At 45.0% G+C, this 26,654-nt stretch overlaps 1 protein-coding gene across 1 annotated transcript in view; it reads right to left on the reverse strand.

The window, feature by feature from the left end:
• Positions 1 to 217: 217 nt before the first annotated feature.
• Positions 218 to 26,654, reverse strand: part of GNG12 (G protein subunit gamma 12) — a 113,527-nt gene continuing 87,090 nt past the window's right edge. The window contains exons 3-4 of the mRNA XM_018567303.1: positions 1,633 to 1,737; positions 218 to 1,134 (exon numbers count right to left, since the gene is read on the reverse strand). Coding sequence (XP_018422805.1) covers positions 1,009 to 1,134; positions 1,633 to 1,725 — 219 coding nt within the window. The 5' untranslated portion in view covers positions 1,726 to 1,737 and the 3' untranslated portion in view covers positions 218 to 1,008. The remainder of the gene's footprint in view (positions 1,135 to 1,632; positions 1,738 to 26,654) is intronic.

Here is a 26,654-nt window from a genome sequence, read left to right on the forward strand (position 1 = left end):
TGCGACCCACTTTTGGGTCGCGACCCACAGGTTGAGAACCACTGGCTTAGATGACCTTTGTTAATGGGGGTAGAGAGCTAGGACGTTAGTATTTCCCATCCTCTGCTTAGATGAGCTCTGTTAGGTGGAGTAGAGAGTCAGGATGGTAATGTGGTCCATCCTCCATTTGGATGACCTGTATTAACTGGAGTAGAGAGCCATCAGGGGCAAGCTGAATCCCTCAATGTTCTCTAGAAGTTTCCCTCAAGTGCCAGATGAAGCCGCTGGAATTAGAGAACAAAACTGTGATATGCCTCAGAGACAGCCGTGCCTCATGTATCTCCTTCGTTCCCCTCTGCCTAAGTCTTCCCCTACACACAGCAAGCAATAACACTAAGATTCAAGTGACCAGGGTTGGCTTTATCTTCATAAAAGTCTGGTTCAGCTCACAAAATGGCTGCCCGGCGCCTACAAGACGAGCGCACTCTTCCTTCACAAAAACAAACTCGTTATCCTGAATTTAGAACATACAATTAGGACATCGGACAAGGCCCTGGAATGGCAAATTCAGACCTATGAATTCTACATGGCAATGGACCCTTTAGTTGCGCTACACCAATCACGACCTGCAATGCTAATTTGCGCAGAAAGCGGAGGCAACTTTGGTCTTGGTTAGAGTTCTAGCAATACTTCGACTAAGACGAGTAGACACTGCACATAAAAATAAAGAAAAAAACATAATAAAATACAACCCGACCAAAATATTTGACCACCCCTAACAAGTCCCCAGTAAGTAATAACAATTTGGTTTTTAGAAAGACTGTTCCCATGAATACGAAATCTAAAAAAAAACATAGAAAAAAATCATTGGTATAGATTAAAGTACATTATTATTATTAATATTATTTTTTTTTCCTTTTTTTCATTTTCTTTAGTGGATAACAGAATCCTCAGTCTAATTTCAGCAAGGATCTGCTTGGTTGTTGTAAGTGAAAAGAGAGTAAGAGATGTTCGCTAGCGATGAGGACACTACAATATAATGCAAGGCTTTTTATCCTTGAAGGGGTTTTCTGATGTTGGAATGCCCATAAGCAAGGGGTCGTTCTTGGCATGCTCGTCACAGTAACGCATGAGATCAGCCGATGCTTTGGAAATCTGGAAAAATGAAAAAATTAAACTTTAAACCGCGTTACAGCCATGAATACAGCTGAAAGACATATAGGCAAACTGTCTTGCATGCCAAAGGATTGTTATTCTGGTCAGCCAGTCTTGTGTGTCACACTTCAAAGCCAAAAATAAGAAGGTCCCATTGCACTCCTTACTGGAATCCCATTCAAAATGCTTAGGTGGTGCTGAAGTAGACAGCGGATGGCACTGCATAGATCAGGGGTAACCAAATTCTGGCCCTCTAGCTGTGGTAAAACTACCAATTCCATGAGGCATTACAAGATTCCCACAGCCACGACACCCAGAGACAGATGCATCATGGGATTTGTAGTTTTAGACCCACTTATTCTTTTTGAGCTTGAGAAAGAGGATCTCCTCGAAACGCATTGCTCCTTCCCCACTGACCATCGAACACCCCGCCCCGTGAACGTCCTTCCTTCACTATGGGTACTGCTGTTATGCCAAAATATTGGTGCCGAGTTTTACCTTTATTCTCTCTATAGACGCCTCCACTCTGAGTTGCTGGACGGTTCTCCTTGCTTGTGCTATGTTATTCGTGCTGGTAGTTTTGGTGGACATCTTTGGTGAAGTCTGAGGAAAAGAAAGAAGGGAAAGTTACGGGTTATCTGGAGCTGGATAATCAAAACATTCCACAGATATGAGCTTGATTTAGGCCACACGCATGCACACACCCAGGCTCTTGGCAGAGGAAAATTTGCGACGCCTGGGAAAGGAATGCACTAAACATTCCTCCATCATGTATGTGACACATATGGGTCGTGTTGATGCGACATATACAACTCGGGAACAATGGGCTGGATTTCACAACGTGGTTGGTTATATTTTATTTTTTTAATTTTAGGAAATGTCACACAAAGTCATACCACCATTTAGGCTCGGTGCAGACCTATGCGATCCGGGATTGCGCGGTCCTGCACAATGCAGGGCGCGATTGCCGTGCGGCCCCATTGATTTCAATGGGGTGACATCCGCGTGGCAAACGCAGAAAAAAGGTTCATGTACCTTTTTTTTTGCGACACATGACTGTTTTAGGAAGTACGGGCAGAATCCACGTGATCCGCCCGGCGCGACTGGGGTGCCATTAGAAAATAATGGCATCCACAGCGCGATCGGTGGACGCCTAGGCGACTCCTGACCGTGCGGCAATCAGCGTGGAATCGTGCACGATTGCCGCGCGATGAGGTGTCGCCTAAGTGTGCACCGGTGAACATGCCAGCTCACACTTTTCTGGGTTTGATGGCAATTCTTAAGGCAATTGGAGAACATTTCTCAAATGGTATCATCTTAAAACGAATGCATTTTATTTCTCGGTTGGAGGAGAAACAGTAAGACAGTCAAATATGAAGAACAATTTGATGGCTAAATGATTAATGTGCACAAATGCAAAATGGGCTTTTGGGAGATAATATTTAACTTTAGGTGTATTTCCTGCAATCGCGAGTACTCAACACACTGCCGACTTGTCAGTCATGTCTTCTGAAATATTATTATTATACAGGATTTATATAGCGCCAACAATTTGCGCAGCTCTTTACAATATAAGGACCAAGTTGAACAGACACCGTCTCCTGTCCATTCAAGGAAGAGTTATACAGGTGAAACTCGAATAATTAGAATATCGTGCAAAAGTAATTGCAGTAAGTGCTGCAAAAGGGGCCCAAACCAAGTACTGAGTACATATGCATGCTTGTACTTTTCAGAGGTCCAATATTGTTCTATGTACAATCCTTGTTTTTATTGATTGCATGTAATATTCTACTTTTCTGAGGTTGTGGATTTGGGGTTCTTGGGGTTTTCATGAGCTGTAAGCCATAATCATCACAATTATGACAAATCATGGCTTGAATTATCTTGCTTTGCATGTAATGAGTCTATCTCATATATTAGTTTCACCTTTTTAAGTTGCATTAGTGAAATAAATGAACTTTGCACGATATTCTAATTATTCGAGTTTCACCTGTATAACCTCCTGATAGAGTATAAAAAGATCTACAGTCTAACAAACAAAACAAGGAAAAATCTTGGCTGCATTTGTACCTATTCACCCTCTTAGCTGTGAAGCCCTTAGCTCTGCTGCAACCAACGGCCTTCACACACCCAAATTATTATTTGTAGTCTACCTATATGTAACAGAAGTGTCCTATGATCCCAAATATACCAGTTTATGGGAGGCCTCAGGAGTTTGACAACATTCCTAAGGGAGCCGTCAAAAAGTCCTAAAGCTGTAAAGAAGATTCAATCAGATCTCAGTAATGAAATCTTCTCTGCCTAGAGAAGCCGCCCACTAAAACTTAATTACTGGGCACCGATGGAATTTACCAGAGATACATCAAGAGGCGAATGGTAAATCTGAAGGGATTGCAGACATCCAAATTCATGAGAAGTCAATGAGACAACTATAACCTGGCTGCTCCAAAAAGCTGTGCTAAAAACACTATCAATCTTCCTGAGGAGATACCAAATGGCATATGAGAGAGACGTCAGATACGGAGAGGCTTCGGTCCGATGAGACCAAAACTAAAAACTTTGGCCTTATGCAATTCAGCAGGGGATGGGAAACTAGTTACGACTGAGAGAAAGCTGGATGAACCCACAATCAGGGTAACCTAGAAAACCTTTTTCAATGTTAGACCCAAGGTGAAGATCACCTTTCAGCAGGACAATGACCCTAAACACACAGCCAAACCAAAACTGGAATGGTTTAAACCAAGGACATGCATCGCTTGCAATAGCCGAGTCAAAGCTCATATTTTAATTCATCCATCTTTGATATACTTAAAAAATGCTGATCACCAGGGATCCCGATTCAATGTTGTAGAGCAAGAGCACATTTTTCAAGAAAAAGGGGCAAAAATGACAGGACGGCAGAGACTTCTATAAGTAAGAGCCTGTGCTATTTATTTATTACAGGTATTTCTATAACACCGACAATATTACACAGCGCTTTACATAGAGCGGATTCACATCAGTCCCTGCCCTCAAGGAGCTTACAATCTAAGGTCCCTATCACACATACAGGTGAAACTCGAATAATTAGAATATTGTGCAAAGTTCATTTATTTCACTAATGCAACTTAAAAGGTGAAACTAATATATGAGATAGACTCATTACATGCAAAGCAAGATAATTCAAGCCGTGATTTGTCATCATTGTGATGATTATGGCTTACAGCTCATGAAAACCCCAAGAACCCCAAATCCACAATCTCAGAAAAGTAGATTATTACATGCAATCAATAAAACAAGGATTGTACATAGAACAATATCGGACCTCTGAAAAGTACAAGCATGCATATGTACTCAGTACTTGGTTTGGGCCCCTTTTGCAGCACTTACTTTTGCATGATATTCTAATTATTCGAGTTTCACCTGTACATACATACGAGGGCCAATTTTTAGACTGGAGCCAATTAACCTATCAGCGTGTCTTTGGAGTGTGGGAGGAAACCAGATGATCCGGAGGAAACCCGCACAAGCACAGGGAGGAAGGGCTTTCATGGAGAAACGCAGTGTGCTTTTGACATCAGTTTGAGATGCTTCCGAGACCATTTAGGATTGACTTGATTCAGCTGCCTTTGCATCCCCATAGATTTGCATGGTAAGAAAAGCCGTGGACCTAAAGCTGGCCATACGCTGTTAGCATATCAGAAATCAGCTGAAATTCTTACACTGTGTAGCTCTGCCAGCTCGACAAAAGTCAATTGCTCAATCAACTATTGCTGAAGGAGCCGGGACAAACATTTTCTGTCCAACAGTGTCTACATAAGAGTACAAAAGAATCATGTATGTTAACGAATACTGTTTATAACTTTTATTATATACATTTGAAAAAACCTTTTAAATGATTTCAATAAATTTGTATGTTTTGATAACCATCGCTGTTAAAAACCCCTCCACAACCTGTGTTGTAAATGCTATACAAGTGATTAGATTGGGGTGAGGTCTCAGTTCCCTAGGGGAGTAGTTTGGAAAGTGCATTTTTGGAGTGATGAGTGTCTACATCTAGTCACCGTTCATGTGTTCTGGCAATGGCGAGACGCCGGCTATAATACACACAGTATAATAATAGGAGATTCAATAGGAGATCCACTGCTTAGCGTGGATGGAGGAATCGGTTAGATGTTTTTTGTTCATACCGCAAGCTGAACGATATAAAACTATTAGTATGTGGCCAGCTCAACACAATCCGTGACCCAAGAAATGCATTGTATGGACAAACTGCAGGAAGCCTTGGGATCGTTGTGACCCCCCCTAGCTGTTTGCAAACTACAACTCCTAGCATCCTAGCCTAATGGTCCCAACCTTTTGCACTTAATCAAAGTGGCATGTAAGGCCGTGTAACTTCCCAGCAGCTGCAGAGCGCCCAAAACATCCTACAAACTATTACAGATATTTTCACATCTACTGAAGTGTCCCAGGCGTATTATACTGTACAGGAGAACCTCTGCAGAGAAATAAACAGGCTTTGCAAGGTCCCAGCATCAGCATTGGACAAATCACACACAAAAGAATGGACTGGTGGCACCTTGCCAGTCACTGAACAAATGGCCCAGAATTGTGTAGGATGAAAATACAACAGAACCACCATCCAGTCACACCATAAAGTCCAATACAATATGTAGAAATCTTAATAAAATTTGGTGCTGCAATTTTAGGAATCTATTGGGATGAGCTATTGTTCACACGCTGGCATTACAGCCTCTGCAGAGGTAAAGAAGAGAAAACCCCTAATGCGGGTGTAGCATGGAACATGGTCAGAAATGTTGTTTTTCCTTAAAGAAACATGACATTGGGGCTGTAATTTGTTATGTGACTCAGATAGTTCTTCTTGCAGATACTTTTACGTATAAAGATTCATATATACATCTGACAAAAAAAGGCAAAACCCAATCCTAGCAGAAACACTTTCACCCCCGGTACAGACGGCACGTCACCGGACTCAAGAGTGCAAAATGCTCTGCAGAAACTACACAGGTGCAGGAGTGCCAACCCCCCCAAAACACCATTCTTATTCTAAACAAAAATTCTGCAATACGTACCATGTTTTTTTTTTTTTACTGCACCCCAACTCACGGTATTATGTAACCCCACATTGCAGCACAATGAACGCCAGCCAGGAGGTGCACAGGAGTGCCATTCAGATAATGGCAACACATTGCACCTAGCCCTAGCAAGTGGTAATGGAACCTGTAGGGCTTCATCTGCAGGTGGGCATTCTGGGGCCCCAGTAGGAGAAGACCAGATGTTCCACTGTGCTGGTCTCTTCTGTACACTAGTCAGGGTCCAATTTCTAATCTAAACTTGGAGTCGAAATCCAAAACACAGCTCGTCTTAAACACTGCATCAACCATTGTGTGCGTAGACCACAACACCGTATGACTGGGTGGAAACATCATCAACAAAAGCCGTTCCAACTGTGTGAACAGACGTAAGTTGTGACCCCGTCTGATACCCAACGTCTTGAGTTTAAACTTTGTTAACATTTCCAGAGTGGCTGCAGGGAAAAAACACACAGCGTGTACATCGGGCTTATGACAATGTCCGATATATCTATCCATCTATCCACACACCCACAAAAACAATATACAATATCAGTTTAAGTGATAAACCGGAGGACAAATTTTTTTGCAACAAACTGGAAAATAACGGGGATTGATCCGCTGTTACATAGTAGGTAAAGTTGAATAAAGACAGACACAGGTCCATCTAGTTCAACCTATATATGTTGGTAATGTGTGTGTATATAACAACTCCCATATCCCTGTATATTGTGTAAACTAGGGATGCACCGATACCAGTTCAGATACCAATGCCGATACTTGGCAGAACTACCAGGGTTGCAGCGGTTGCAGATAGGACCTGGTTCTGGCGCTCCACCACTGTCCTGAAATCATTAGTCTGTATTGTTTGAGAAAAACTGTCACATGACAATAAACAAAAATGTATCCGTACTTGTACTTGAGAAAATGGTACGGTGCATCACATATACATTATATATATTAAAAAATCATACATTAAAACAGATGTACAAATCCCATGTGCTCCTTACATATGACAGCGGCCTCCTAACTTTTGAATGTTTCTCTAGTCTAGTCTTGGAGCTGGAAAAGTATCGGTACTTGTACCGAGTACGGTACTTGGTACCAGTCAATCCCTAGTGTAAACGGAATGGTGCGTCTCCTGCTCCTGTCTGCTTGTCATTCCAGGAAGTAAACATCAGAATGTGCTGGTGATGCAGAAAACCGGACTGGGCTTCTCGATGCCTGTTCATGGCTCAGATGCAGAAGGTAGAGACTGGAAGATTTGATTGGCTGAATGAAGGATCACTTTGCCCAAGCGTGCATTGTACTGTGCAGACTAACTTGACTGCAGCCAATAGGCCACCGAAAGAAAATCAGCTTAAAAAAGGTCCTACCTAGAGAACGTATTCCTGCCCCAAATGAACTGGCCAAGGGGGATTTAGCAAATTGCAGGGTGACTTTAGAACCGCTGGGTTGGGGCCCATCACATAAGCAATAGGCCTCAAGGCGTAATAAAAGAGTCCGGCTTGGAGCACAGGAATGACACCGGTCTAATGGCAACACACTGTTTATAACAACATTTCTGGGGATTGCTAAGATATACAGAGCAAGACACAAACTCTGACTCAACCCGAACTTTAAAAAAACAAACAAAAAAACATGCATCAGTCCAATAAAATGTACCATGACAAGTGGCGTCACCGCTACGCTGTGTGTATGGGAGGCATTGTTACCTGGATGGAAATACACCTGCCTCACATGAATCTTATACGTACAGAAAACCTGCCCTATGACGGATCAGATATTTCCTGGCCCAAGTACAAGTTTCATAAGCTAGATTTATGGAAAGGATCCAATAATAGCAATTATGAGTATGAATAAAAAGGTTTCCACATCTACACTAAACCGAAGACATTGGGCATTGTGATAATGGGCACATCAGGTGACTGCCGTCTTGTTTCTAATGGCTGAAGAAAATAAAATAAAAATATAGACAGGAGGAGGATAGAGGTCACCCCAACAGAAGTCATCTTAGAAGCGTGGTGATGTTTATGCATCTAGTTTATCTGAATAGTTACAGGAGGAGATATACAGTGACCGAGCTTCTTCCTCTGTGCAAACATGTTGGATTGCCGACTCGCTGAAAACAATGCACTCCCTACACAACTGATATCACAACAGTTGTTGGGGCTGGGTGCACATGGGCGATATTGGCTGGGTGCACATGGGCGATACCGGCTCTTTAAGGCCTCATTCATACGAGAAAAGGCCGACACGTACAGCACCGTGCTGTGTGCGCGCCCGTGTCGGGCAGCTCCCGGGAAGGACAGGTGCTGCGTGTGATTAGTACGCAGCCCCTGCGCTCACCCGCCCTGCACGTCCGTGCGGGTGTCCGTACTCATATGCTGACAGGATGGATCCTGTCTGTGTCCGAGCCGGGACACCCGCACGGACCTGCACTTGAGGCGAGCGTAGGGCGGCGTACTCCCATAGAGAAGGACAGGGGCTGCGTACTAAATCACACGCAGCGCCTGTGCTTCCCGGGAGCTGCCCGATACGGCCGTGCACGCAGCACAGAGCTGTACGTGCCGGCCTTTTCTCGTGTGAATGAGGCATAAAGCAGCAAGCGGGCCAACAATTAAGTGAACCTGTTGCTCTCCTAAAATTAGCCAAATGTAATTGCCCATACAGAAAAGATTGTGAGACACATGGGGTCAGAACTCAGAGTCAATCAGGGTCCTCCTCATGCACATGTACAGACACGGAACATGCTGGCAAGAGAAGATGAACTCATTGGTCTGTTGTTGCTTATTTACCATTCAGTCATAGGATAAAGTGCGGAGAAGAGACCGAGCTGTACTGCTGACCTGTTGTAGACAAAGATGAGGTCACCAACCCAGCTGTGCTGTCTGTGTAAATCACACCACTGGCTGCACATAATTACAAACTAAACAGCTCCATGCATGTATGTAATAACTGTATGTTTGCTCAGACCTCAGCTATAACACGTTCAAAAAAGAAAGCGTTAATGAAGTCTTCCAACACTGCGTTACCTCAAATACATAACAGCCCCCTCGATGATTACACCCTCAGCATATTTTGCATACATTCCTCGTCTTCTTGTTCCGGTGGGAAAGCGGAGTGAGAAAATCTTATTAAGTGCTTGTCTCAGCAAGTGAAACGTTTATTTGACAGAACGTCTCTTTCCACAGATTTTACCGCTGCAGGCATGTGAACGAGGACTGGGAAATCAAACTCAGCCACTCTCACAGGCAAGGGGGAAAGCGGCCATCGCTCCTGAGTGTGAGTAATGCTCCCCAGATCATTCTGTCAGGAAAAGAGCAATAAGCCACACCGCAAATCACAACTCATTACCGTCAGTCGCTATATGGAGTAATGTTAATTATCATTGGCTGCTATAGGTTTCTGCATGGAGCTCCGCCTTGCGCACAGCACAGTGGCGTAGTAGTTAGCGCTTCCGTCTTGCAGCATGGGGGTCCCTGGTTCGAATTCCCAGCCAGGTCACTATCAGCAAGGAGTTTGCATGTTCTCCCTGTGCTTGCGTGGGTTTCCTCCGGGTACTCCGGTTTCCTGCCACACTCCAAAGACACGCTGGAAGGTTAATTGGCTCCTGTCCAAATTGGCCCTGTATGAATGTGAGCTAGGGACCTTACATTGTAAGCTCCTTGAAGGGCAGGGACGGATGTGAATGTGCAACTATATAAAGTGCTGTGTAAATTGTCAGCACTATATAAATACAGAAAAAATCCCGTCTAAAGAAGCCAGAATATTGCTGTAAAAAGAGGCGGTGATCAATAAAAATAACCAACGATGACTTTTACCTTCTCTCCTTGCATCGAGAGGGTATTATAGAATAGTGTGTATGAGGCAAATGTATCAAAACTGGAGCAGACAGAACCTAAAACATGGCCCCCAATCAGCTTCTCCTTTAAGTTTGCTCAGTTAAGCTTTGAACATGAAAGATAGAAACTGACGGGTTGCTATGGGCAACTGCTCCAGAATCGGTCTGCTCCTGTTTTGATAAATCACCTTCTATGTGTCTGCATCTAGCCTCTCCTATGCATCCTAGTGGTAGCTATTCTGGTCAGCTATCTGTACTAACTCCTCATGGTGGCAGATCCCCCCCTCCTCCTTCCCATTTTATCTTAAAGAACTTCAGGTAAAGAAAACATACCCATGCAACGGGGCTACCCCGGCACTGCAAGGGTTAAATGCATGTTTTGTCAAGGGAGCTCAAATAAAGCAGACACACTCACCTGATCTTTGGTCCGACGGCAGTCAATGCTCACCTATCTCCCTTTCTGCTCCAACTATGGAGTGCCCCTTGACGTCCTTACGTCCAATGCAGGACTTGCATGAGATGTGATGAGCTCAGCGGTCGTTAAACCATTGAAGGCCAGGGGAGAAGAGGCTGCGGGAACTGGTCTAGCAGCCCAGGGGGGGACCGAGGATTGGGTGAGTATATCTGCTTTATTTGAGCCCCCCTAGATAAAAAGGAGCACTTAACCCTTGCAGTACAGGGGTAGCCCCACTCTCTCTCCTTATCTCCATAACCTATGGGGGGGTTCCTGTAGTCCAGCAGAAGAGAACTCAGGCAAGGCTGAAAATCATGCTGAGGATTTCTGTGCAGCAGAGACATTGTTGTCAACTTGCAACCAAAAGCTAGGAGCTCACTGGATTTCTAGCAGGATCAACAGGTATATCCATTACTTGCAATGTTTTTAAAAAGACAAAACATGAAGAATTGCGCATGTACTGCAGAGGTGGACTGATTTGTTTTTAATTCTACAAAGACACACATTAAATCTCACACATCCGAGGCTTAAAAAATCTTCAAATATCCCGTCAGCAAAACAGACTCACACCCACGACAGGTAGCGGAGGCTCTGCTGCAAACTGTGCCAAAAACCTCTGTACGGGAACACAGATTTGTTTTTGCCACGGGGCAGTCAAGCGAGTTCTCAGCAAAACAGCTAAAGCCGAAAAGGTTTATAAAACCCAGATTCCTCCTGTTTCCTGTTGTGCAATGATTCCAATGACTGGCGGAGCGGCTGCAGCAGTACGGAAGAGTCATAGGAGTTTATAGATGTCGGGAAGTTGAAGAGGCAGACAGCCAAGCTTGTACAAGGAGTTCACTCTGTAACAGTCACACTTCAATAATGCCTAGTCATAGTTCAAGAGGTTCCGCACTTCCAGATACAACGTGGAAGAGCGGCGGAAAGCGGCTCTCGGAACCGGACAGAGTTCTATTGGAGAGCTGTGCACTTTCGGGGGAATTGCCGATCTGTAAATTCACCAATGCTGCACTGACTCCCACACAAGCAGAAACCAAACTCATTCTTATCTCAGTGCTACACTAACACAATGCAACACTGACCACTGCTATAGGTGCCCATACACCTTACGATTATCGGACAAAACTTTTCGTCCGATGATCGAATAGTCGTACGATTATTGTACGGCAGCCCCATCCGGCCCCGATGATCGCAAGATTTAGCCGTAATTAACGAAAAGCACCTGGACGAAATGCCGTAATTGATTTGCCGTATTTTCGTTAGCGCAAGCGCAGTGTAGATCGTACGACTTTTGACGGACGGAAACCCCAGCAACCGTCCGAAAATCGTCCGATCTAGCAAAGTTTTCAAACATGCTTGACCGTCAAAAGTCGTAATGTCGGTCGGACACCGCAACGCACACATACGATTATCGGACGAAAAATCGACCGCATTCGAAAATCGTCCGATAATCGTAAGGTGTATGGGCACCTTAAGAATTACACTCATGTGCTGTCCATGGACTCTAAGCCCTGATTTACACTAGTAACAGCTGGCCCGTACAGATCTGCGTGCATGGCCGTATCGGGCTGCTCCTGGCAAGGACAGATGCTGCGTGTGATTTGTACAATGAAATCAATGGCACTGCAGCCAGCATCCCCCCCCAAATGCGATTGGATGTGCGGCAAAACATTGTCTGCGTTCCGGTCTAGTTCGAACGCAGAAAAATATGATTGGGATTGGGACAGCCCTGTTACATGGTGCTCACTTCACATTGCCAAGGTTCACCTTCACAGCTAAAATCACATTGGACATCAGATCTTTTTAAATATTTTGCTTCTTAAAAAAATAATAATTTGGTGATTGTGATAGAACTCTTCAAGCTGAACACAAATATAATTTCAGAATAACCATCACGTAGGAATCTTGAGAAATATGAAATTACAGTCATACTAAACTCAGGAGTTAAATCTTAAAGATACAATCAAGTACCTTAACTATTAAAGAGAAATATAGTTCTCCTTTAACAACAATGTATCTTATTTGTGTATCACTCGGCTGTAGATCCTCAAATCATCTCTGAATTGGTGCTGACACTGTCCTTCCTTCTGGAGGGTGGCTACTTTTGTTCCCCATGGTCCCTGTGTGTGTTGTAAAGTAGTCAACGCTCCAAGCTCGCTCCCGGGATGGACTACATTACTCATTTGTATTGAGATTGTAGTCCATCACAGGAGTGAGCTTGGAGCGGTGACTACTTTACAACACACACAGGGACCATGGGGAACACAAGTAGCCCCCCTCCAGAAGGAAGGACAGTGTCAGCACCAATTCAGAGATGATTGGAGGATCTACAGCCGAGTGATACACAAATAAGATACATTGTTGTTCATAGTTCAGGCGCTTGAATGCATTTTTAAGATTTAAAGGAGAACTATGGGGTCAGTGTTTTTCCCCATAGTTCTCCTTGGGGTAACGGGAGGACACAAACTAGCGTCCTCCCGTTACCCTAAGCTCAGTATACCGCGAGCTACAGCTCGCGGTATACTGAGACGCCGCACTTGGAGCGGATCCCGACTTAGATGGCGGGATCCGCCCAGCTGCGTGAGTGACAGCTGGCCCAGCTGTACCCGCCCCCTCCCCCGTCCGTTCCGCCAGTCAGCGCTGGCAGATCGGAGCGGGGAGAGGGGAATCCAGCCCCTCCCCCTGTCACGGCAGAGAGCCGTGACAGGATCGAGAGGTGAGGGAACCCGGTATGTGTTCGCTCACCTCCCGATCTACTGAGCCGACCTGTGACAGTCTCATTGTCACAGGTCGGCTTAGAACTATGAGGTGAGTGAAAAGCACTCACCTGATAGTTCTCCTTTAACTCCTGAGTTAAGTGTCACTTGAACTTTCAATCACCATAACGTGTTTAATCGCATAGTGTTAATTTATATATAGTGCATAATTTCTGAAAGTCAAAGTCAGTATAGAAAACGAGGTTGTCTATCTGTGCAAAGAAACTTTGTAAATCCCCCTCGAAAGAGAAATTTCCGTACCCGGTGATAACAAACACTATCCTTGCAGTCTGGAACCCAGTAGCTCTGCTTTGACAAACCCAAGTGACCAGGTTGTTTAAGATGCACCCAGAAGTGTTCAAGAAGCAAAATCTTTGTTGTCCAGTGTTAATCTTTCTATGATATATTTATCTATCCACCCTTCTATTATATATTTATCTTACTCTCCATCCATCCATCCATCTCCTGATGTGGATAAGAAAGCATATCCACTAAAATGGTCACACACAACAGCTTTCTTAAAGGGCTTAAACATACATGCATTAAAAAAAAACAACAGCCTGCGTCTGACTTGTATTCTTTTTACTTGCTGAACATTTGCAGGAAAAGCGCACAGGGTTGTGTAGCAACATTCACCTGAATTCAGCAACTTTTTAGCTTAACTTTCATCAGCATGATGACCAACTGCGAAATTCAAGTGTGTTCATGCTAAAGACTCCTTTTTGTTGATATAAGACCATTAGTGGAACATGTATAGATGAATCCACCTATAATTTCTCATTCGTGGCCGTTGTCGGCTTATCCTGCTGAAGAAATGGTAACCAAAGCTGATGCCCAAATATGACGGATTCATAATCCAGGCCAATACCACGGCCCATATTACAAAGGACATTGAAAGCAATAAAACTGCTTACAGATGAAACTCGAATAATTAGAATATTGTGCAAAGTTCATTTATTTCACTAATGCAACTTAAAAGGTGAAACTAATATATGAGATAGACTCATTACATGCAAAGCAAGATAGTTCAAGCCGTGATTTGTCATCATTGTGATGATTATGGCTTACAGCTCATGAAAACCCCAAGAACCCCAAATCCACAACCTCAAAAAAGTAGATTATTACATGCAATCAATAAAACAAGGATTGTACATAGAACAATATCGGACCTCTGAAAAGTACAAGCATGCATATGTACTCAGTACTTGGTTTGGGCCCCTTTTGCAGCACTTACTGCAATTACTTTTGCACGATATTCTAATTATTCGAGTTTCACCTGTAGATGTAAATCCGATCTCTCATTCTGACTGTTCTATGCCCACTGGTTCTCTCTGAGTAGTCAGGTCTGGTGCCCGGGGGCATACTGTTTGCTTATATTTATCACCAGTTTGATACGCCTCAGAGATCTTTCAGAGGTTACGGACAGGGGCACTTAACCTGCTAAACTGCCTCAATCTGCTTCTGCATTCCAGTTCTCTTCTACGAGAAGAGAAGCAGTTCTGATACATAAACAGTCCATCAAGCCAGGCCCCAGAACTGGCCACAGACGTTCTTCTCGTAGAACAGTAAACTGTAAACACGCATCTTGTAAATGCCAAGTTACTGGGAAGTTCCGCTCGGTGAAAAAAAACGAACTTAGTGTCAAACAAAAACACAGCACAGAGCCGGCAGAACAAGCCTGCTGGGGGTGGCTCTGCCCTGCACTTTCATCATCTGACCCGTCTACCCTTCACCTGATTAACACAGAACACGGCGGCCTGTAACCTAAAGTGAATGAGCAATCAGACTTAAGTTGGCCGTACACTGGTAGGTCTGTCGTGTTCAGCCCCAAGCTTGATTCCCACCAGACACAGTAAACAGAACATTTTATTGCGACAGCCAGACCATTGCTTTCTGACAGCCGGCACTCACGGCTATCCCTGACACAAGGCAAGAAAACACAGTAGTAGCAGTCTGTCCTCTGACTGGCTTTGTCTGATTTTAAACTTCAGACTGAGCTATGTGATAAGGTATTAGGCATTCAGTTATGTGTGTGCTTCGCAGCTTGAGCTATAGAGCTCTGTAAACAGAGACATGTGAAATAGAGAACTACTGGCTAAAAATTAAATGAAGGCTGTCTAGCTGTTTCTCTGACTTCAATATGTTGGGGGATATTCATCAAAACTGGAGCAGATGTGCATGGCAACCAATCAGCTTCTCTCTTCAGTTTGCTCAGGTAAGATTTGAAAATGAGACAGAGAAGCTGATTGGCTGCAGTGTAATTTGCTCCAGTTTTGATAAATTCCCCTCTTTTTGTCTTCAAGCAGTATGCAGAGATGGACTGGTGACTTTTCTGCTATGGTTCTATGTCACTACAAATCCTTCACCTGCACTGCAGAATGTGACTGACCATGACCTACCCATGTGTAGATTGTATGGAGACACGAGGCCAATGTGTGACAATAGGCTGACAATAATGTGAAACCGCCAGGGGAACACTGTACATTATGACATCTTCTATATTTATCAGCATGTGAATGGCTTTGTGTGACCCAAGGAGAAGTCTCTCTTTATTACAGCAAGAAAGGGAGGAAGCATATAAAATCCTCCATCAGATTGTGTGTTTCCTTCTATACATAATGTCATCATTTACAAAAAAGCCTCCCAGGCAGATGGCTGGGGCAGAGGGTCCCTACTTTCCGGTATATGTGCACCAGAGGCCTCGATCACATTCGGGTGCTTCCAAACACTTTCCTGTTGGGGAAAATGAAAGTCGATGGAGATGCAGTATCAGATGTTACAACCAGTGTTGGGGCACGGTAAGGCCGCTGATGTGTAATAAGCCAGTCAGTAAAACAATAAATGTATTCATTCCTAAAACCAGAGCACGGGCATACAACAAACATGCTTCAGGTATATGTCTGGCCAAAAGAAAAAAAACATACGCAGTATATTCTAAATGGTAATCACATATTTCCTCATGTTTTGTCTCTTTAAAAATGCTGTATTGTATAGAAAAATTACCCACTGATCTGCCATAAATCCAGTGAGTTCCTAACTTCCTGTAGTGACCCAACATTGCTGTAATGAAATCCCAAGCAACCCTGCCCAATTGTTCCCTGCTGGACTAGAGAAATCCCCCTTCCTCATCTCCATAACTAGGGGTGCACCAATGCCGATACTAGTATCAGTGCCGATGCCGAGTATTTGGGCAAGTTCTCGTAGTAGCCCAAATGCTCCGATGCCTAGCATGGAGGGAGGGAGCATGGAGCCGGCTTTCCTGCCAATCAGGAAATCGGGCAGCGTGTAATGACTCGCTGCCCGGCTTCCTGATTGGCCCGGGAAGCTGGACAATCAGGAAGCCAGGTTCTGTGTAATGGCCTGGTGACGAGGGACAATGGAATCATGAAGCCGGGCGCCGCGTCATTGCACGGTGCCCAGCTTCCTGATTGGCCAGAAAGCCGTTTCCATGCTTTCTCATCACCTAGTGACGAGATGCATGGAGACGGCTTCCCTGCTAATCGGGATGCTGGGTGGCGAGTCTTTACAGGCCGCCTGGCTTCCATAAGGGGACGTCCGGTATCGGTATCAGCGAGCACCAAAAAAAAATATTGGTACTCGATACTAAAAAAACCCGGTATCGGTGCATCCCTGTCCATAACATAAGGGTGGTGGTCCGCAGCTCAGCAGGGGAAAACTGAGGCAGGGCTGATTATACGGCTTGGGATTTCATCGAACAACAGGCAGCGTTCTCAGTACAGTAAGCAAAGTTAGGAGCTCACTAGATTTCTGGCAGATCAACAAGTATTTTTCTGATTTTTTAAAGACAGGAAACATGGGGAAATGTACATGTATTGCAGAGATGTACTGAATATGCTGATTTATTTTCTGCAAACATACACTTGAATTATAGGTTACAGTGACACATCAAAAAGGACCAGCAAACCTAGAGATGTGGGAGACATATTCATGAAGTGCAGCTATTGTCATATCTTGTATTGTGCAACTTCCCTGAGAACTACAAAGACTGTTACTTTTATTGTCATAGGTCTAGAGGGAAAGCAATACAAGTAGAAGGATACCAGCAACCGCGGAGGCACTAGGCAGCCAGACTGATCTTATATGCCAAAGTTTAATGTTTGACTGGAAAGCAACCATCCACGGGACCTATAGCTTAGTCCCTCCTATACAGCATAGTCCACACTGGAGCAGATGACCGATGGTGTAATCAGAATATGCAAAAAGTCCTCTAAACCCGATGACCTTTCCTAGCAAGAACGTCAGGAATCCACCTATAGCTACAAACTGTGTCATTCATTGACTGAACGTCAAGTCCTGCAAGACATGCATAGACGAGCTGAAGGAGATGAGCTGAGACCGGGATACATACTTCTCAGGAAGCAAGGTCTATGTTGTAAACCAGTTCCAGGGAATATTATCTCAGCAACGTTGCACGTCTCGTTTTCAGCCTGAGATAATCCATCATCCGTCTCCATCTCCAGCCTGCTAACCAGTAGCAGGTCCCTGGGGACTGGAGTGGATGTTCGGAGCAAGGCACACAGAGGATAATGCTGCTGCTCAGGACAATTGTGGGACAGAGCTCTGAACAGAGGACATAAGCTATAAGCAAACACCCCTCCTGATACCATTATCTCAGGGGAAGAATGATCCGATAGCTGTCTTCCTCCCTAACCTCCGGGAACAACTGGGTGTTCTTGCTAGCTTGAAGACTGCCATAGAATTATGCTGGCCATACACTCTTCTCATTTTTTTGTGTTTGAACATGCACACTTAATGAAACAAATAGAACTGGCCGAAATTCGCACAGTGGATGCCGCTCTTGGCACCCTTCTGGCCGGCATCAGAAGATTGAAGGAGCCAGATGGAAATTTTTTGAAGGGATGGTGTGCTTGCAGGAGCAATCTGTTCTATTTTTTTTTTCGTTCAACCTGCGCGCTTAATGAAAAAAATAGAACAGATTCCTCCTGCAAGCACACCATCCCTTCAAAGCTTTTCCAGCTGGCTCCTTCAATCTTCTGACCGAGGGATGCCGGCCAGAAGGGTGCCAACAACGGCACCCACTGTGCAAATTTCCGCCGGTTCATTAAAGGAGAACTATGGGGTTAAGGCTTTTCCCCATAGTTCTCCTTAGGGTAACGGGAGGACACAAACGAGCTGCTGCTCGCGGTATACTGAGATGCCGCAGCTGAAGCGGATCCCGACAATGGCCAACGTAAGACATCTGACACATTTAAAGCATGCCGGCTCCACTGCAAAGCAAGCTGGAATCACAAATAATGATTTTACACACAACCAGGAATCTAGCATTTTCAGATGGAGGTTAATGTTAGGCAGCCCCTATTCTTCCTTCATGATGGGTATACTGTAAAGTGAATCTGTGGCCAGATACAGAAATTTAAATATGAACATATTGCAAGTAGCAAATGAGCTACACAAACAAGTCACCACTGATCTCTCTATCTGTAGGCACTGTGAGGCAATTCATTCTGAAAGTTTACAGTAGAGGCACTAAAGATGTCCAAGTTGGGTCTCTGGGCACCCTTTCTCTCCCCTCTTTCAGAGCTCCTACTCTGGGTTTGCACTAGAGATTAGAAGACTGGAGGGCTACTGAGTCACTGCTTGCAGAGGGAGCAGGGTGTTGGGTCACACTGAGAGGGGAAGCTGAACTGATGAGGACAAGCAACTTCGGTGCTCCTGCAATGAATGTGGAGGATGAATAGCTCCACAGTGCCTACAGCTACAAGGTTAGCGAGGACTTGTTTTAAACTTCATTTACTGCTTGCTACAAATCTATAGATGCTTGAACCTCCATCACCTAGCCACAGTTAAAATTTAAGTACAGTAATCCATAGCAGGCAACCAGAATGCACCCTTCTGATGCTAACCCTGTACAAGATGGCTCCTGATAGAATGCTATGGGTTACTGCATGCAAGATTTAGGGCTAGTTCACAGCAGAGCTTTAAACTAAATCGGATTTCAGGTGCGTTCCAATGTGTTTTTGATGCAGCTAAAATAGGGCAAGCAGTATTTTTTCTGACTGCATTGGAAGGGACTGCACTGGTGTGAACAGAGCACCGGAAATCCCATAGGAAAGCATTGTGATGCATGATGGATGCAGCTGCCAAACTGAACGGAATGCATCACAACTGCATCTGGTGTGAACTAGCCCCTGGTAGTTAGGAGGTGAGAACAATTTAATAAAACCAACCGCTTATTAGGCCCGTTTTCACTTGTTCAATTTCCTGCAGCAAAATTAATTTGCACATGAAAATGCATTTCAAGCAGCTATTCCATTCACTTCTCTGGGGCTAGTTCAGAAAACATTTAAGGGGTTATTCACAAAAGGGTGAAGAGTTTGGAGAAGGGAACGATCTAGGCCAAAATAGCCGATTTGGAAAAATTCTCCAATTCAGCTCAGCTATGTTGGCCTTCTCCAAACTCTTCACCCTTTTGTGAATAGCCCCCTTAGTGGCCTATGTAGAGGAGTTTGGGGTGTAGTGAAGAACCATAGTGCAATCTTCTGAGCTTCGGCTGAAAAGAAAGCAACTGGAATGAAGGACGTACAGACACCTGCAGGCGTGCGAGGCCGCCCGGGAGGTCATTTACAAGTATCTGATTCCAGCAGGTACATAACGCAAATCATGGAGGAGATTACGGCCAAAGTCCGCAGCGGGCTGTTTATTCACAGTTTAACTGTCGCATTCCAGAAAGAAGCAGTGATCGGATTGCATGGTCTGGTGGCCTAAATATCAAGCCGCACCTTATGTAATATTATATAGACTGAAACCACCAAAATCTGCAGCATTGAAAAGAACGAGGAACTGTCTGTCAGGATTTGGTGGACGCTGCAGCTTTTCTGAAAGCACCCCCCATGCCGTTCTTGTATAATGAACGCCCATTAGAAGGAAATGAAGGAGGACAGCTACAAGGAACCCAGAGCAGGACACAACGGGACAAATCTATAAGTGACGGTCACGACTCGCTCTGTCCCCTACAGTGCATTTGACTACTTTCACTTGCGGCTTCGAGGAAGATAAACAGGATCAAATGACAAGTGTGATCCTGTGTGTCTGTACCCGAGACTCGGCCAGTTATACAACCAGCGCTGATTACAGTCAATACCTCCTGAGCACATGCTTCCCCCCCAACTGAAACATGGCCGGTTAATGAGCTTTAAAAAGGGACTCGGTGTATCACTCAGGTCTGCTGCGTACAACTGATCAATAATATTTACTCTGCGGGGATTCTGGGAATCTCTAATTAGAGGAAATCACGACCAGGGCAGAGGGGTGGGATAGGAGAGAAAGAGGAAACCGTTTTCACACCATGTAAATGCTTGACTCCAATGAAACTTTGTATTCAGATTGACACCTCTGTGCTTACATCAATGCTTCTTGTTCCTGCACTAGGGATGTGTTAAGAGGGTTACACCATCTCTTTTATCAAAACAAGCAAAGCACAAAGTGTCACAACGGGACCTTTTACAAATAAACGCAGCTACAGGGACCGCCATTTCCTAGAATGATAGTCCCAGCTCTTCAAAGTTTTTGCCCGACTATTCCATTTCATGCCGATAAGGATGCAATGTCTTGGCTTGAACATGGCCTAAGATTTGGACAAAAATAGTCCAATTTGACAAATTTAAATACCCGTCTAGATAAGAGAACCTGACTGTGCAAGGAACAAATGAAGAAGCTGAATGATGACCACAAACATACTAGGAAGAGTCATTACAATGAGATCTTCCACCCACAGCTTAAGTATTTAAAAGAGAACTATGGGGTGTTTTTCCCCATAGTTATCTTTAGGGTCATAGGAGGACATAAACTAGCGTCCTCCTGTGACCCAAAGCTCAGTATCTCGCGGTATACTGAGGCCGCCGCAGCCGGGATGGGTCCCGAGAATACTGTCGAGATCCACCCAGCTGCGTGAGTGACAGCTGGCTCTGCCTATCTAGAGTCAGAGCCAGCTGTACCCGCCCTCTCCCCGTCCGATCAGCCAGTCAGCGCTGGAGGATCGGAGAGGGGGGAATCCCTGCAGGGAGCCGTGAGTGACAGTCACCGCACATTGTAGGGAGATGATTGGAAAGTGACCGAGCAGCGGTATGCGTTCGCTCACTTCCCGATCTATTGAGCTGACGTGTGACTGTTTCATTGTCACATGTCGGCTCGAACTATGAGGAGGAGTGAAAATCACTTGCCTCATAGTTCTCTTTAAATGCAGACTTCAGCTAGGTTGGATGTTTGGCTTTCCTCACCAAAGAAGAAGGAGGGTGGTGTTGGCAGTTAGAAATCTTGCTGCCCTAATGCCAGAGAGATGGGAAGCCAATGAGTCACTCAACCCATTGTAAACCATCAAAACCAAAATATCACTTTTGGGTGGGATTGGCCTTTCAATGAACCGATCACAACAGAAACGAAGGAATTGCTACTGCTGACTTATTCTCGATGATGTGTGCTTCAGGGTGGTGCTTTTCATCTTTCCCGCGCTCCTTTGTGAGTCAGTGATCTAGAACAAGCATTTTAATTGTCAATTACTAATGCTAGCTATGAAAAAGTCCTACAAAGCTTGAACCTTTGCTACCTAAAGACTGGGGTTGGCATGTTAGAAGGCTTGAAAATTTAAATGGAAAGTATAGTAGTGTTTGTGCAACCAGGCCCATTGAATTCTTATGGTCATAACATTGCGCAGTCTCCCAGTAAATACATTTTGATGCATTTATACATTTCTGATTTGCACGCTGTTCAATATGTTAAAAAAACAAAACTGTAGAATTGTCTTAAGGTCACTCTATCTATATATCAGACTTGCACTTGAAAAACAGTAAAAGATAGTCACTGTGCAACTTTACTTAATAGGAAGCAGAACCTGCAAATTTAAAAGAGAACTATGCCCCAACCATTTTTGGGCCATAGTTCTCTTTAAGGTCACAGTAGGACATATACTATTGTCATCGTGTGACCCAAAACTCAGCACATAGCAGGCTATTGCCTGCTATATGCTGACAGGGCAAAGGTGGTGCTGCAGCCGGCACAGTTTGCCGGGATCCACCCCGCTGCCTGATTGGCAGAACCAGCTCAGCCCACCCCCTCCCTGTCCATTCCTTCAGCCAGCGCAGAGGGGGGGAGGGGGTGGAATCTCTGGGGGAGCGGTGACCATCAGTCACCACTCTCTGCATGGAAAAGATGATGAACTGAGTGATCGGCGGTATGTGAGCCAGTGTGTCACAGCTTCAGTGTCACACGTCAGCTCTAAATATGGAAAATACCATAAAGTCACTCTCAGTCCGTTTGTAGATAGCAGTCAATCTCCTTCATTGACTGAACATGATGTCACATACACAAAGCGACGTTTCGGGACCAGGCAGTCCCTTCTTCAGGCAAACAACAGCTTTAGTGTCACACGTTGGCTCTAATTATGGGGCACAGTGTATTTCACTCACCCCATAATTATCCTTTGAGTAAATATGTTGGACACAATGCATTTTCATAAATCCGAGAGATGCTGGGTGGTTCCAGAGGAGTGGGACATTTCCCTCTTAAAAGGACAACTATGAGGGGAGTGTTTTTCACTCACCTCATAGTTCTAGCCGACCTGTGACAATGAGACTGTCACAGGTCGGCTCAGTAGATCGGGAAGTAAGCGAACACATACCGGCGTTCGCTCACTTCACGATCCTGTCACGGCTCTCTGCCGTGACAGGGGAGGGGCTGGATTCCCCTATGCCGCCTCCCTTACCATAGGAACGTTCAATGTTTACTGTTTCCTCTACCCATCCTTCCGCCCTACCAATCCATTGTACAGTTCTATGGTATTTGTGTTTTGTATACACTTACAGTTTGTGTAAATAATTATAAAAAGTTGAATGTATATTTAGAAAATGTACACAAACATTACAAAAAACATTTGAGGTCCATTAACACCACGTGTCTGTTGGGCTGCGTTGCTCATTGCAGGCCCAATGCAATCAGAAGGCGAAATGCACGGTTTCCATTAGGCCCAGTTTACACCAATGCACTGCATTGGTGTGCGCTGGGTGAAAATGGAGCACGCTACCTGCAAGGAAATTGTGTGAATCCAGCCTAAGGCTGAACTCCAAGCAAACAGCTAACTATGATGATGAAATGGAGAGAGAGAGCTGCTCTACATGTCAAAGAATATTTCTGCCCATCCACTCCTCATATTCACACAGCCCTGCCATACAACACAGCCCTTTCTAGCATTGCAGGAGACATGATTTTGTATTTGCTGCAGTTAAAACAGAACTATGGGGTATCCTTTTTATCCCATAGTTCTCTTTAGGGTCTCGGGAGGACACATACTAAACTCCTCCCCTGACCCAAAAGCTCAGTATATAGCAAGCTATTGCCCACTATTTACTGAGAGCACCGCAGCTGGAATGGATCCCGACAATACTGTCGAGATCCACCCAGCTGGCCGATTGACAGCAGCTCTGCCTATCTAGAGGCAGAGACAGCTATGCCCACCCCTTCCCCGGTCCGTTCCTCCAGTTAGTGCTGGAGGATCGGAGAGGGATTCCCTGCGGGGAGCGGTGACTGACAGTCACGGCTCTCTGCAGCAAGATGATCGGGAAGTGAGTGAGCGACGCTATATAGAGTTGGCGATCTATAGAGTTGGCGTGTGACCATTTCATTGTCACAGGTCGGCTCCAACTATGAGGAGTGGAAACCACTCACCTCATAGTTCTCCTTTAAGTAACACTCACAGGTCTTGTCCCTCACACAAATGACTGGCTCTTTGTGCTTCTTCTCCCTCAGCCAGTTTCAACGCTGCTGTACAGGGCACTGCAAAGGTTCGATACCAAGTCAAAAAGTACTTACACTACCTGCAATAAAACATATATTTAATGAGGTATTAATGAATAAAGAGTTGCATTAATCTGTTATTTTCGATCTGCCTGGAGTTCAAAAGGAGTAAAAAAAAAAAGGAAGGCCTCCCCGTCAATGAAAACTTAGGTAATGCTCATCCAGGGATTTCACTATTCTCTACACGGTGTGAATTCCTCCTGTCCTTGTGCAACCTCGGCTCAGGGGAAGACGAAGGGTTATTAAGCACTAAAACCACTTCAGCCTGGAAACAATCGCCAGGGCTGGATGTCACAATACGCTGTGTGCTCATTGTGTGGCATTTACAGACTTGCTCCACTCTATGCTATCAGTGCTGCCAACACACAGGGGGATTGCTCAGTGTCTGACAATCTCACCAGACAACCACCTGCTGAGATAATTTGCCTCTCACTGAGCCAGTTACACCTCCTGCAAACAGCCAGATAAGACTCAATTAGCACTTGGATACTAAATGTGCCTTGGGAAAATGGACCCTGTCCCAGGGAGAAGACTCCACATCCATCACAATGGAAGCTGATAGTGACTTGCTTATCGGCAGGACACTAGACAGGAAAATGGGAAACAAATTAAGCCGGCCATTAACTGGAGAGATTGTGGCAAGATTTCAGAATATACAACAATTCTTTAGTGAACGGACTGTAAGAGAATAACTGCAGCATATTTGGGACCTGTATGATTTGATAGTATTTGGTCATTCTTCTGTTGCACCTTGACCAGTGGTAGATTTTCGTACAGTCATGTGAAAAATCTTGTCAGATCGTTTGATAATGCCATCAACGTCTTGATGATTGTCGTCTGAAATTCCGTTTGATTTTAACATTCGATTTTGGAATTCCTTGTTGGAATTTTGTTAGTTCGAGAAAAATGTTCCATCCATCAGTACGGAATGATATTCTACTCAAAGCTGCGCATAGACGACCTGCCCTCAAAAATCTCTCTCAATCAGCAATTTGCTAAACATTGTTAGTCATTTTTGAGTTTTGCTAATTCAGGGGTGCCCATTAGGTCGATCGCGATCAGCTGTGTCCTGTCCTCTCGCGGTGCTCGTGCGGCAGCCGGCTGAATGTGTCAGACGCCGCAGACGGGAAGGGGCGGGACACCTCTACCCGCGTGCAACGTCGGCCAGACAAGTACAGCTGGGAGGACAGGACGCCGGCGCACCAGAGGAGACCTGGGAAGCTGCTGCAGTGGAGGTAAGAAAAGACAGACAGGAGAGAGACAGCAGAGAAAGTGAGAGAAGAGAGACAGCAGAGAAAGTGAGAGAAGAGACAGGAGAGAGAGCAGAGAGAGAAAGTGAGAGAAGAGAGACAGCAGAGAAAGTGAGAGAAGAGAGACAGCAGAGAAAGTGAGAAGAGAGACAGCAGAGAAAGTGAGAAGAGAGACAGCAGAGAAAGTGAGAGAAGAGAGACAGCAGAGAAAGTGAGAGAAGAGAGACAGCAGAGAGAGTGAGAAGAGAGACAGCAGAGAGAGTGAGAAGAGAGACAGCAGAGAGAGAGAGAGTGAGAAGAGACAGCAGATAGAAACAGGGGAGAGAGAAGAGAGACAGCCAAGAGAGAGGGTCGGTTCACAAAGTTTGCGTTTCAGAGTGTTCGGCCTCTAGAACGCACTGGAAAGCAAGCTGGCCGGCTCCATGCGTTCCAGTCCCATGCAATCTGCAAAAATAGTGCTTGCAGCATTTTTGCAGATCGCACTGGACCGGAACGCAGGCACTGATGTGCCTGTGTTCCCATGCGGGCGATAGGACTTTGGGCGGAAGGCGTGGCTGCGGTGCCATTGACTTAAATGCACTGCCACGCCCCTGAATGCAGGTGTTTTTTCATTGGTAGATCTCATTGAGCTCGTCATTTGAAAAGTAGATCTCCAGATGAAAAATTGTGGGCGCCCCTGTGCTAATTGAAAGAGATGGGGGTAGACAGTACCTCCAGGACCTGCCTAACGGGGGGGGGAAACAATCCGGCTGATCACCGATAGTGTTCATGAGCTACTCAAAGACATTGGATACTCAACCAGCTAAATGCACGTGGAGTGGGAGACTGCCATCATAAAGAGGACTATGGAAGCTGTGCCCAAAAAGTGGAGGGCAAAGAACTAGTATGCATGTGCACAACAGTCTTGTTCAGTCTTATAGCTGGTCCACACTCATAGAAAACACAGCCACCCAAATGAGTATGGGATCAACCCTATGGGATCAACCCTATAAAATAATGAGACCACATTAGGTATAGGGCCTGGCAGGGCCTATTTTTAAACAAAGGTTGTGTGCTGCCGGGCAGAAACCTCTGGAGCAGAGCTGAAAATTAGTATTTACTTACTTCTGTGGTATATCCTAAGGGTTGTAAAGGTCAACATCTCTAAAAGTGAAGTTAAATACACTAATAAAATGTTAGAGATCAGTGCGCGAGGAAGCTCACCTCCCTCCCTTTATACAGAGTGATTGCCACTTTAAAGGTTCTCCCAGGGATGTGAAGCAGCAGAGAACCGAGTATGTAATAGTTACCTTCTAGCCGACAGGCAGCCGGTCAGTC

This window comes from Nanorana parkeri, unplaced genomic scaffold (assembly GCF_000935625.1).
Source record: "Nanorana parkeri isolate BGI_ZX_2015 unplaced genomic scaffold, ASM93562v1 scaffold1028, whole genome shotgun sequence".
Classification (NCBI taxonomy): Eukaryota; Metazoa; Chordata; class Amphibia; order Anura; family Dicroglossidae; genus Nanorana; species Nanorana parkeri.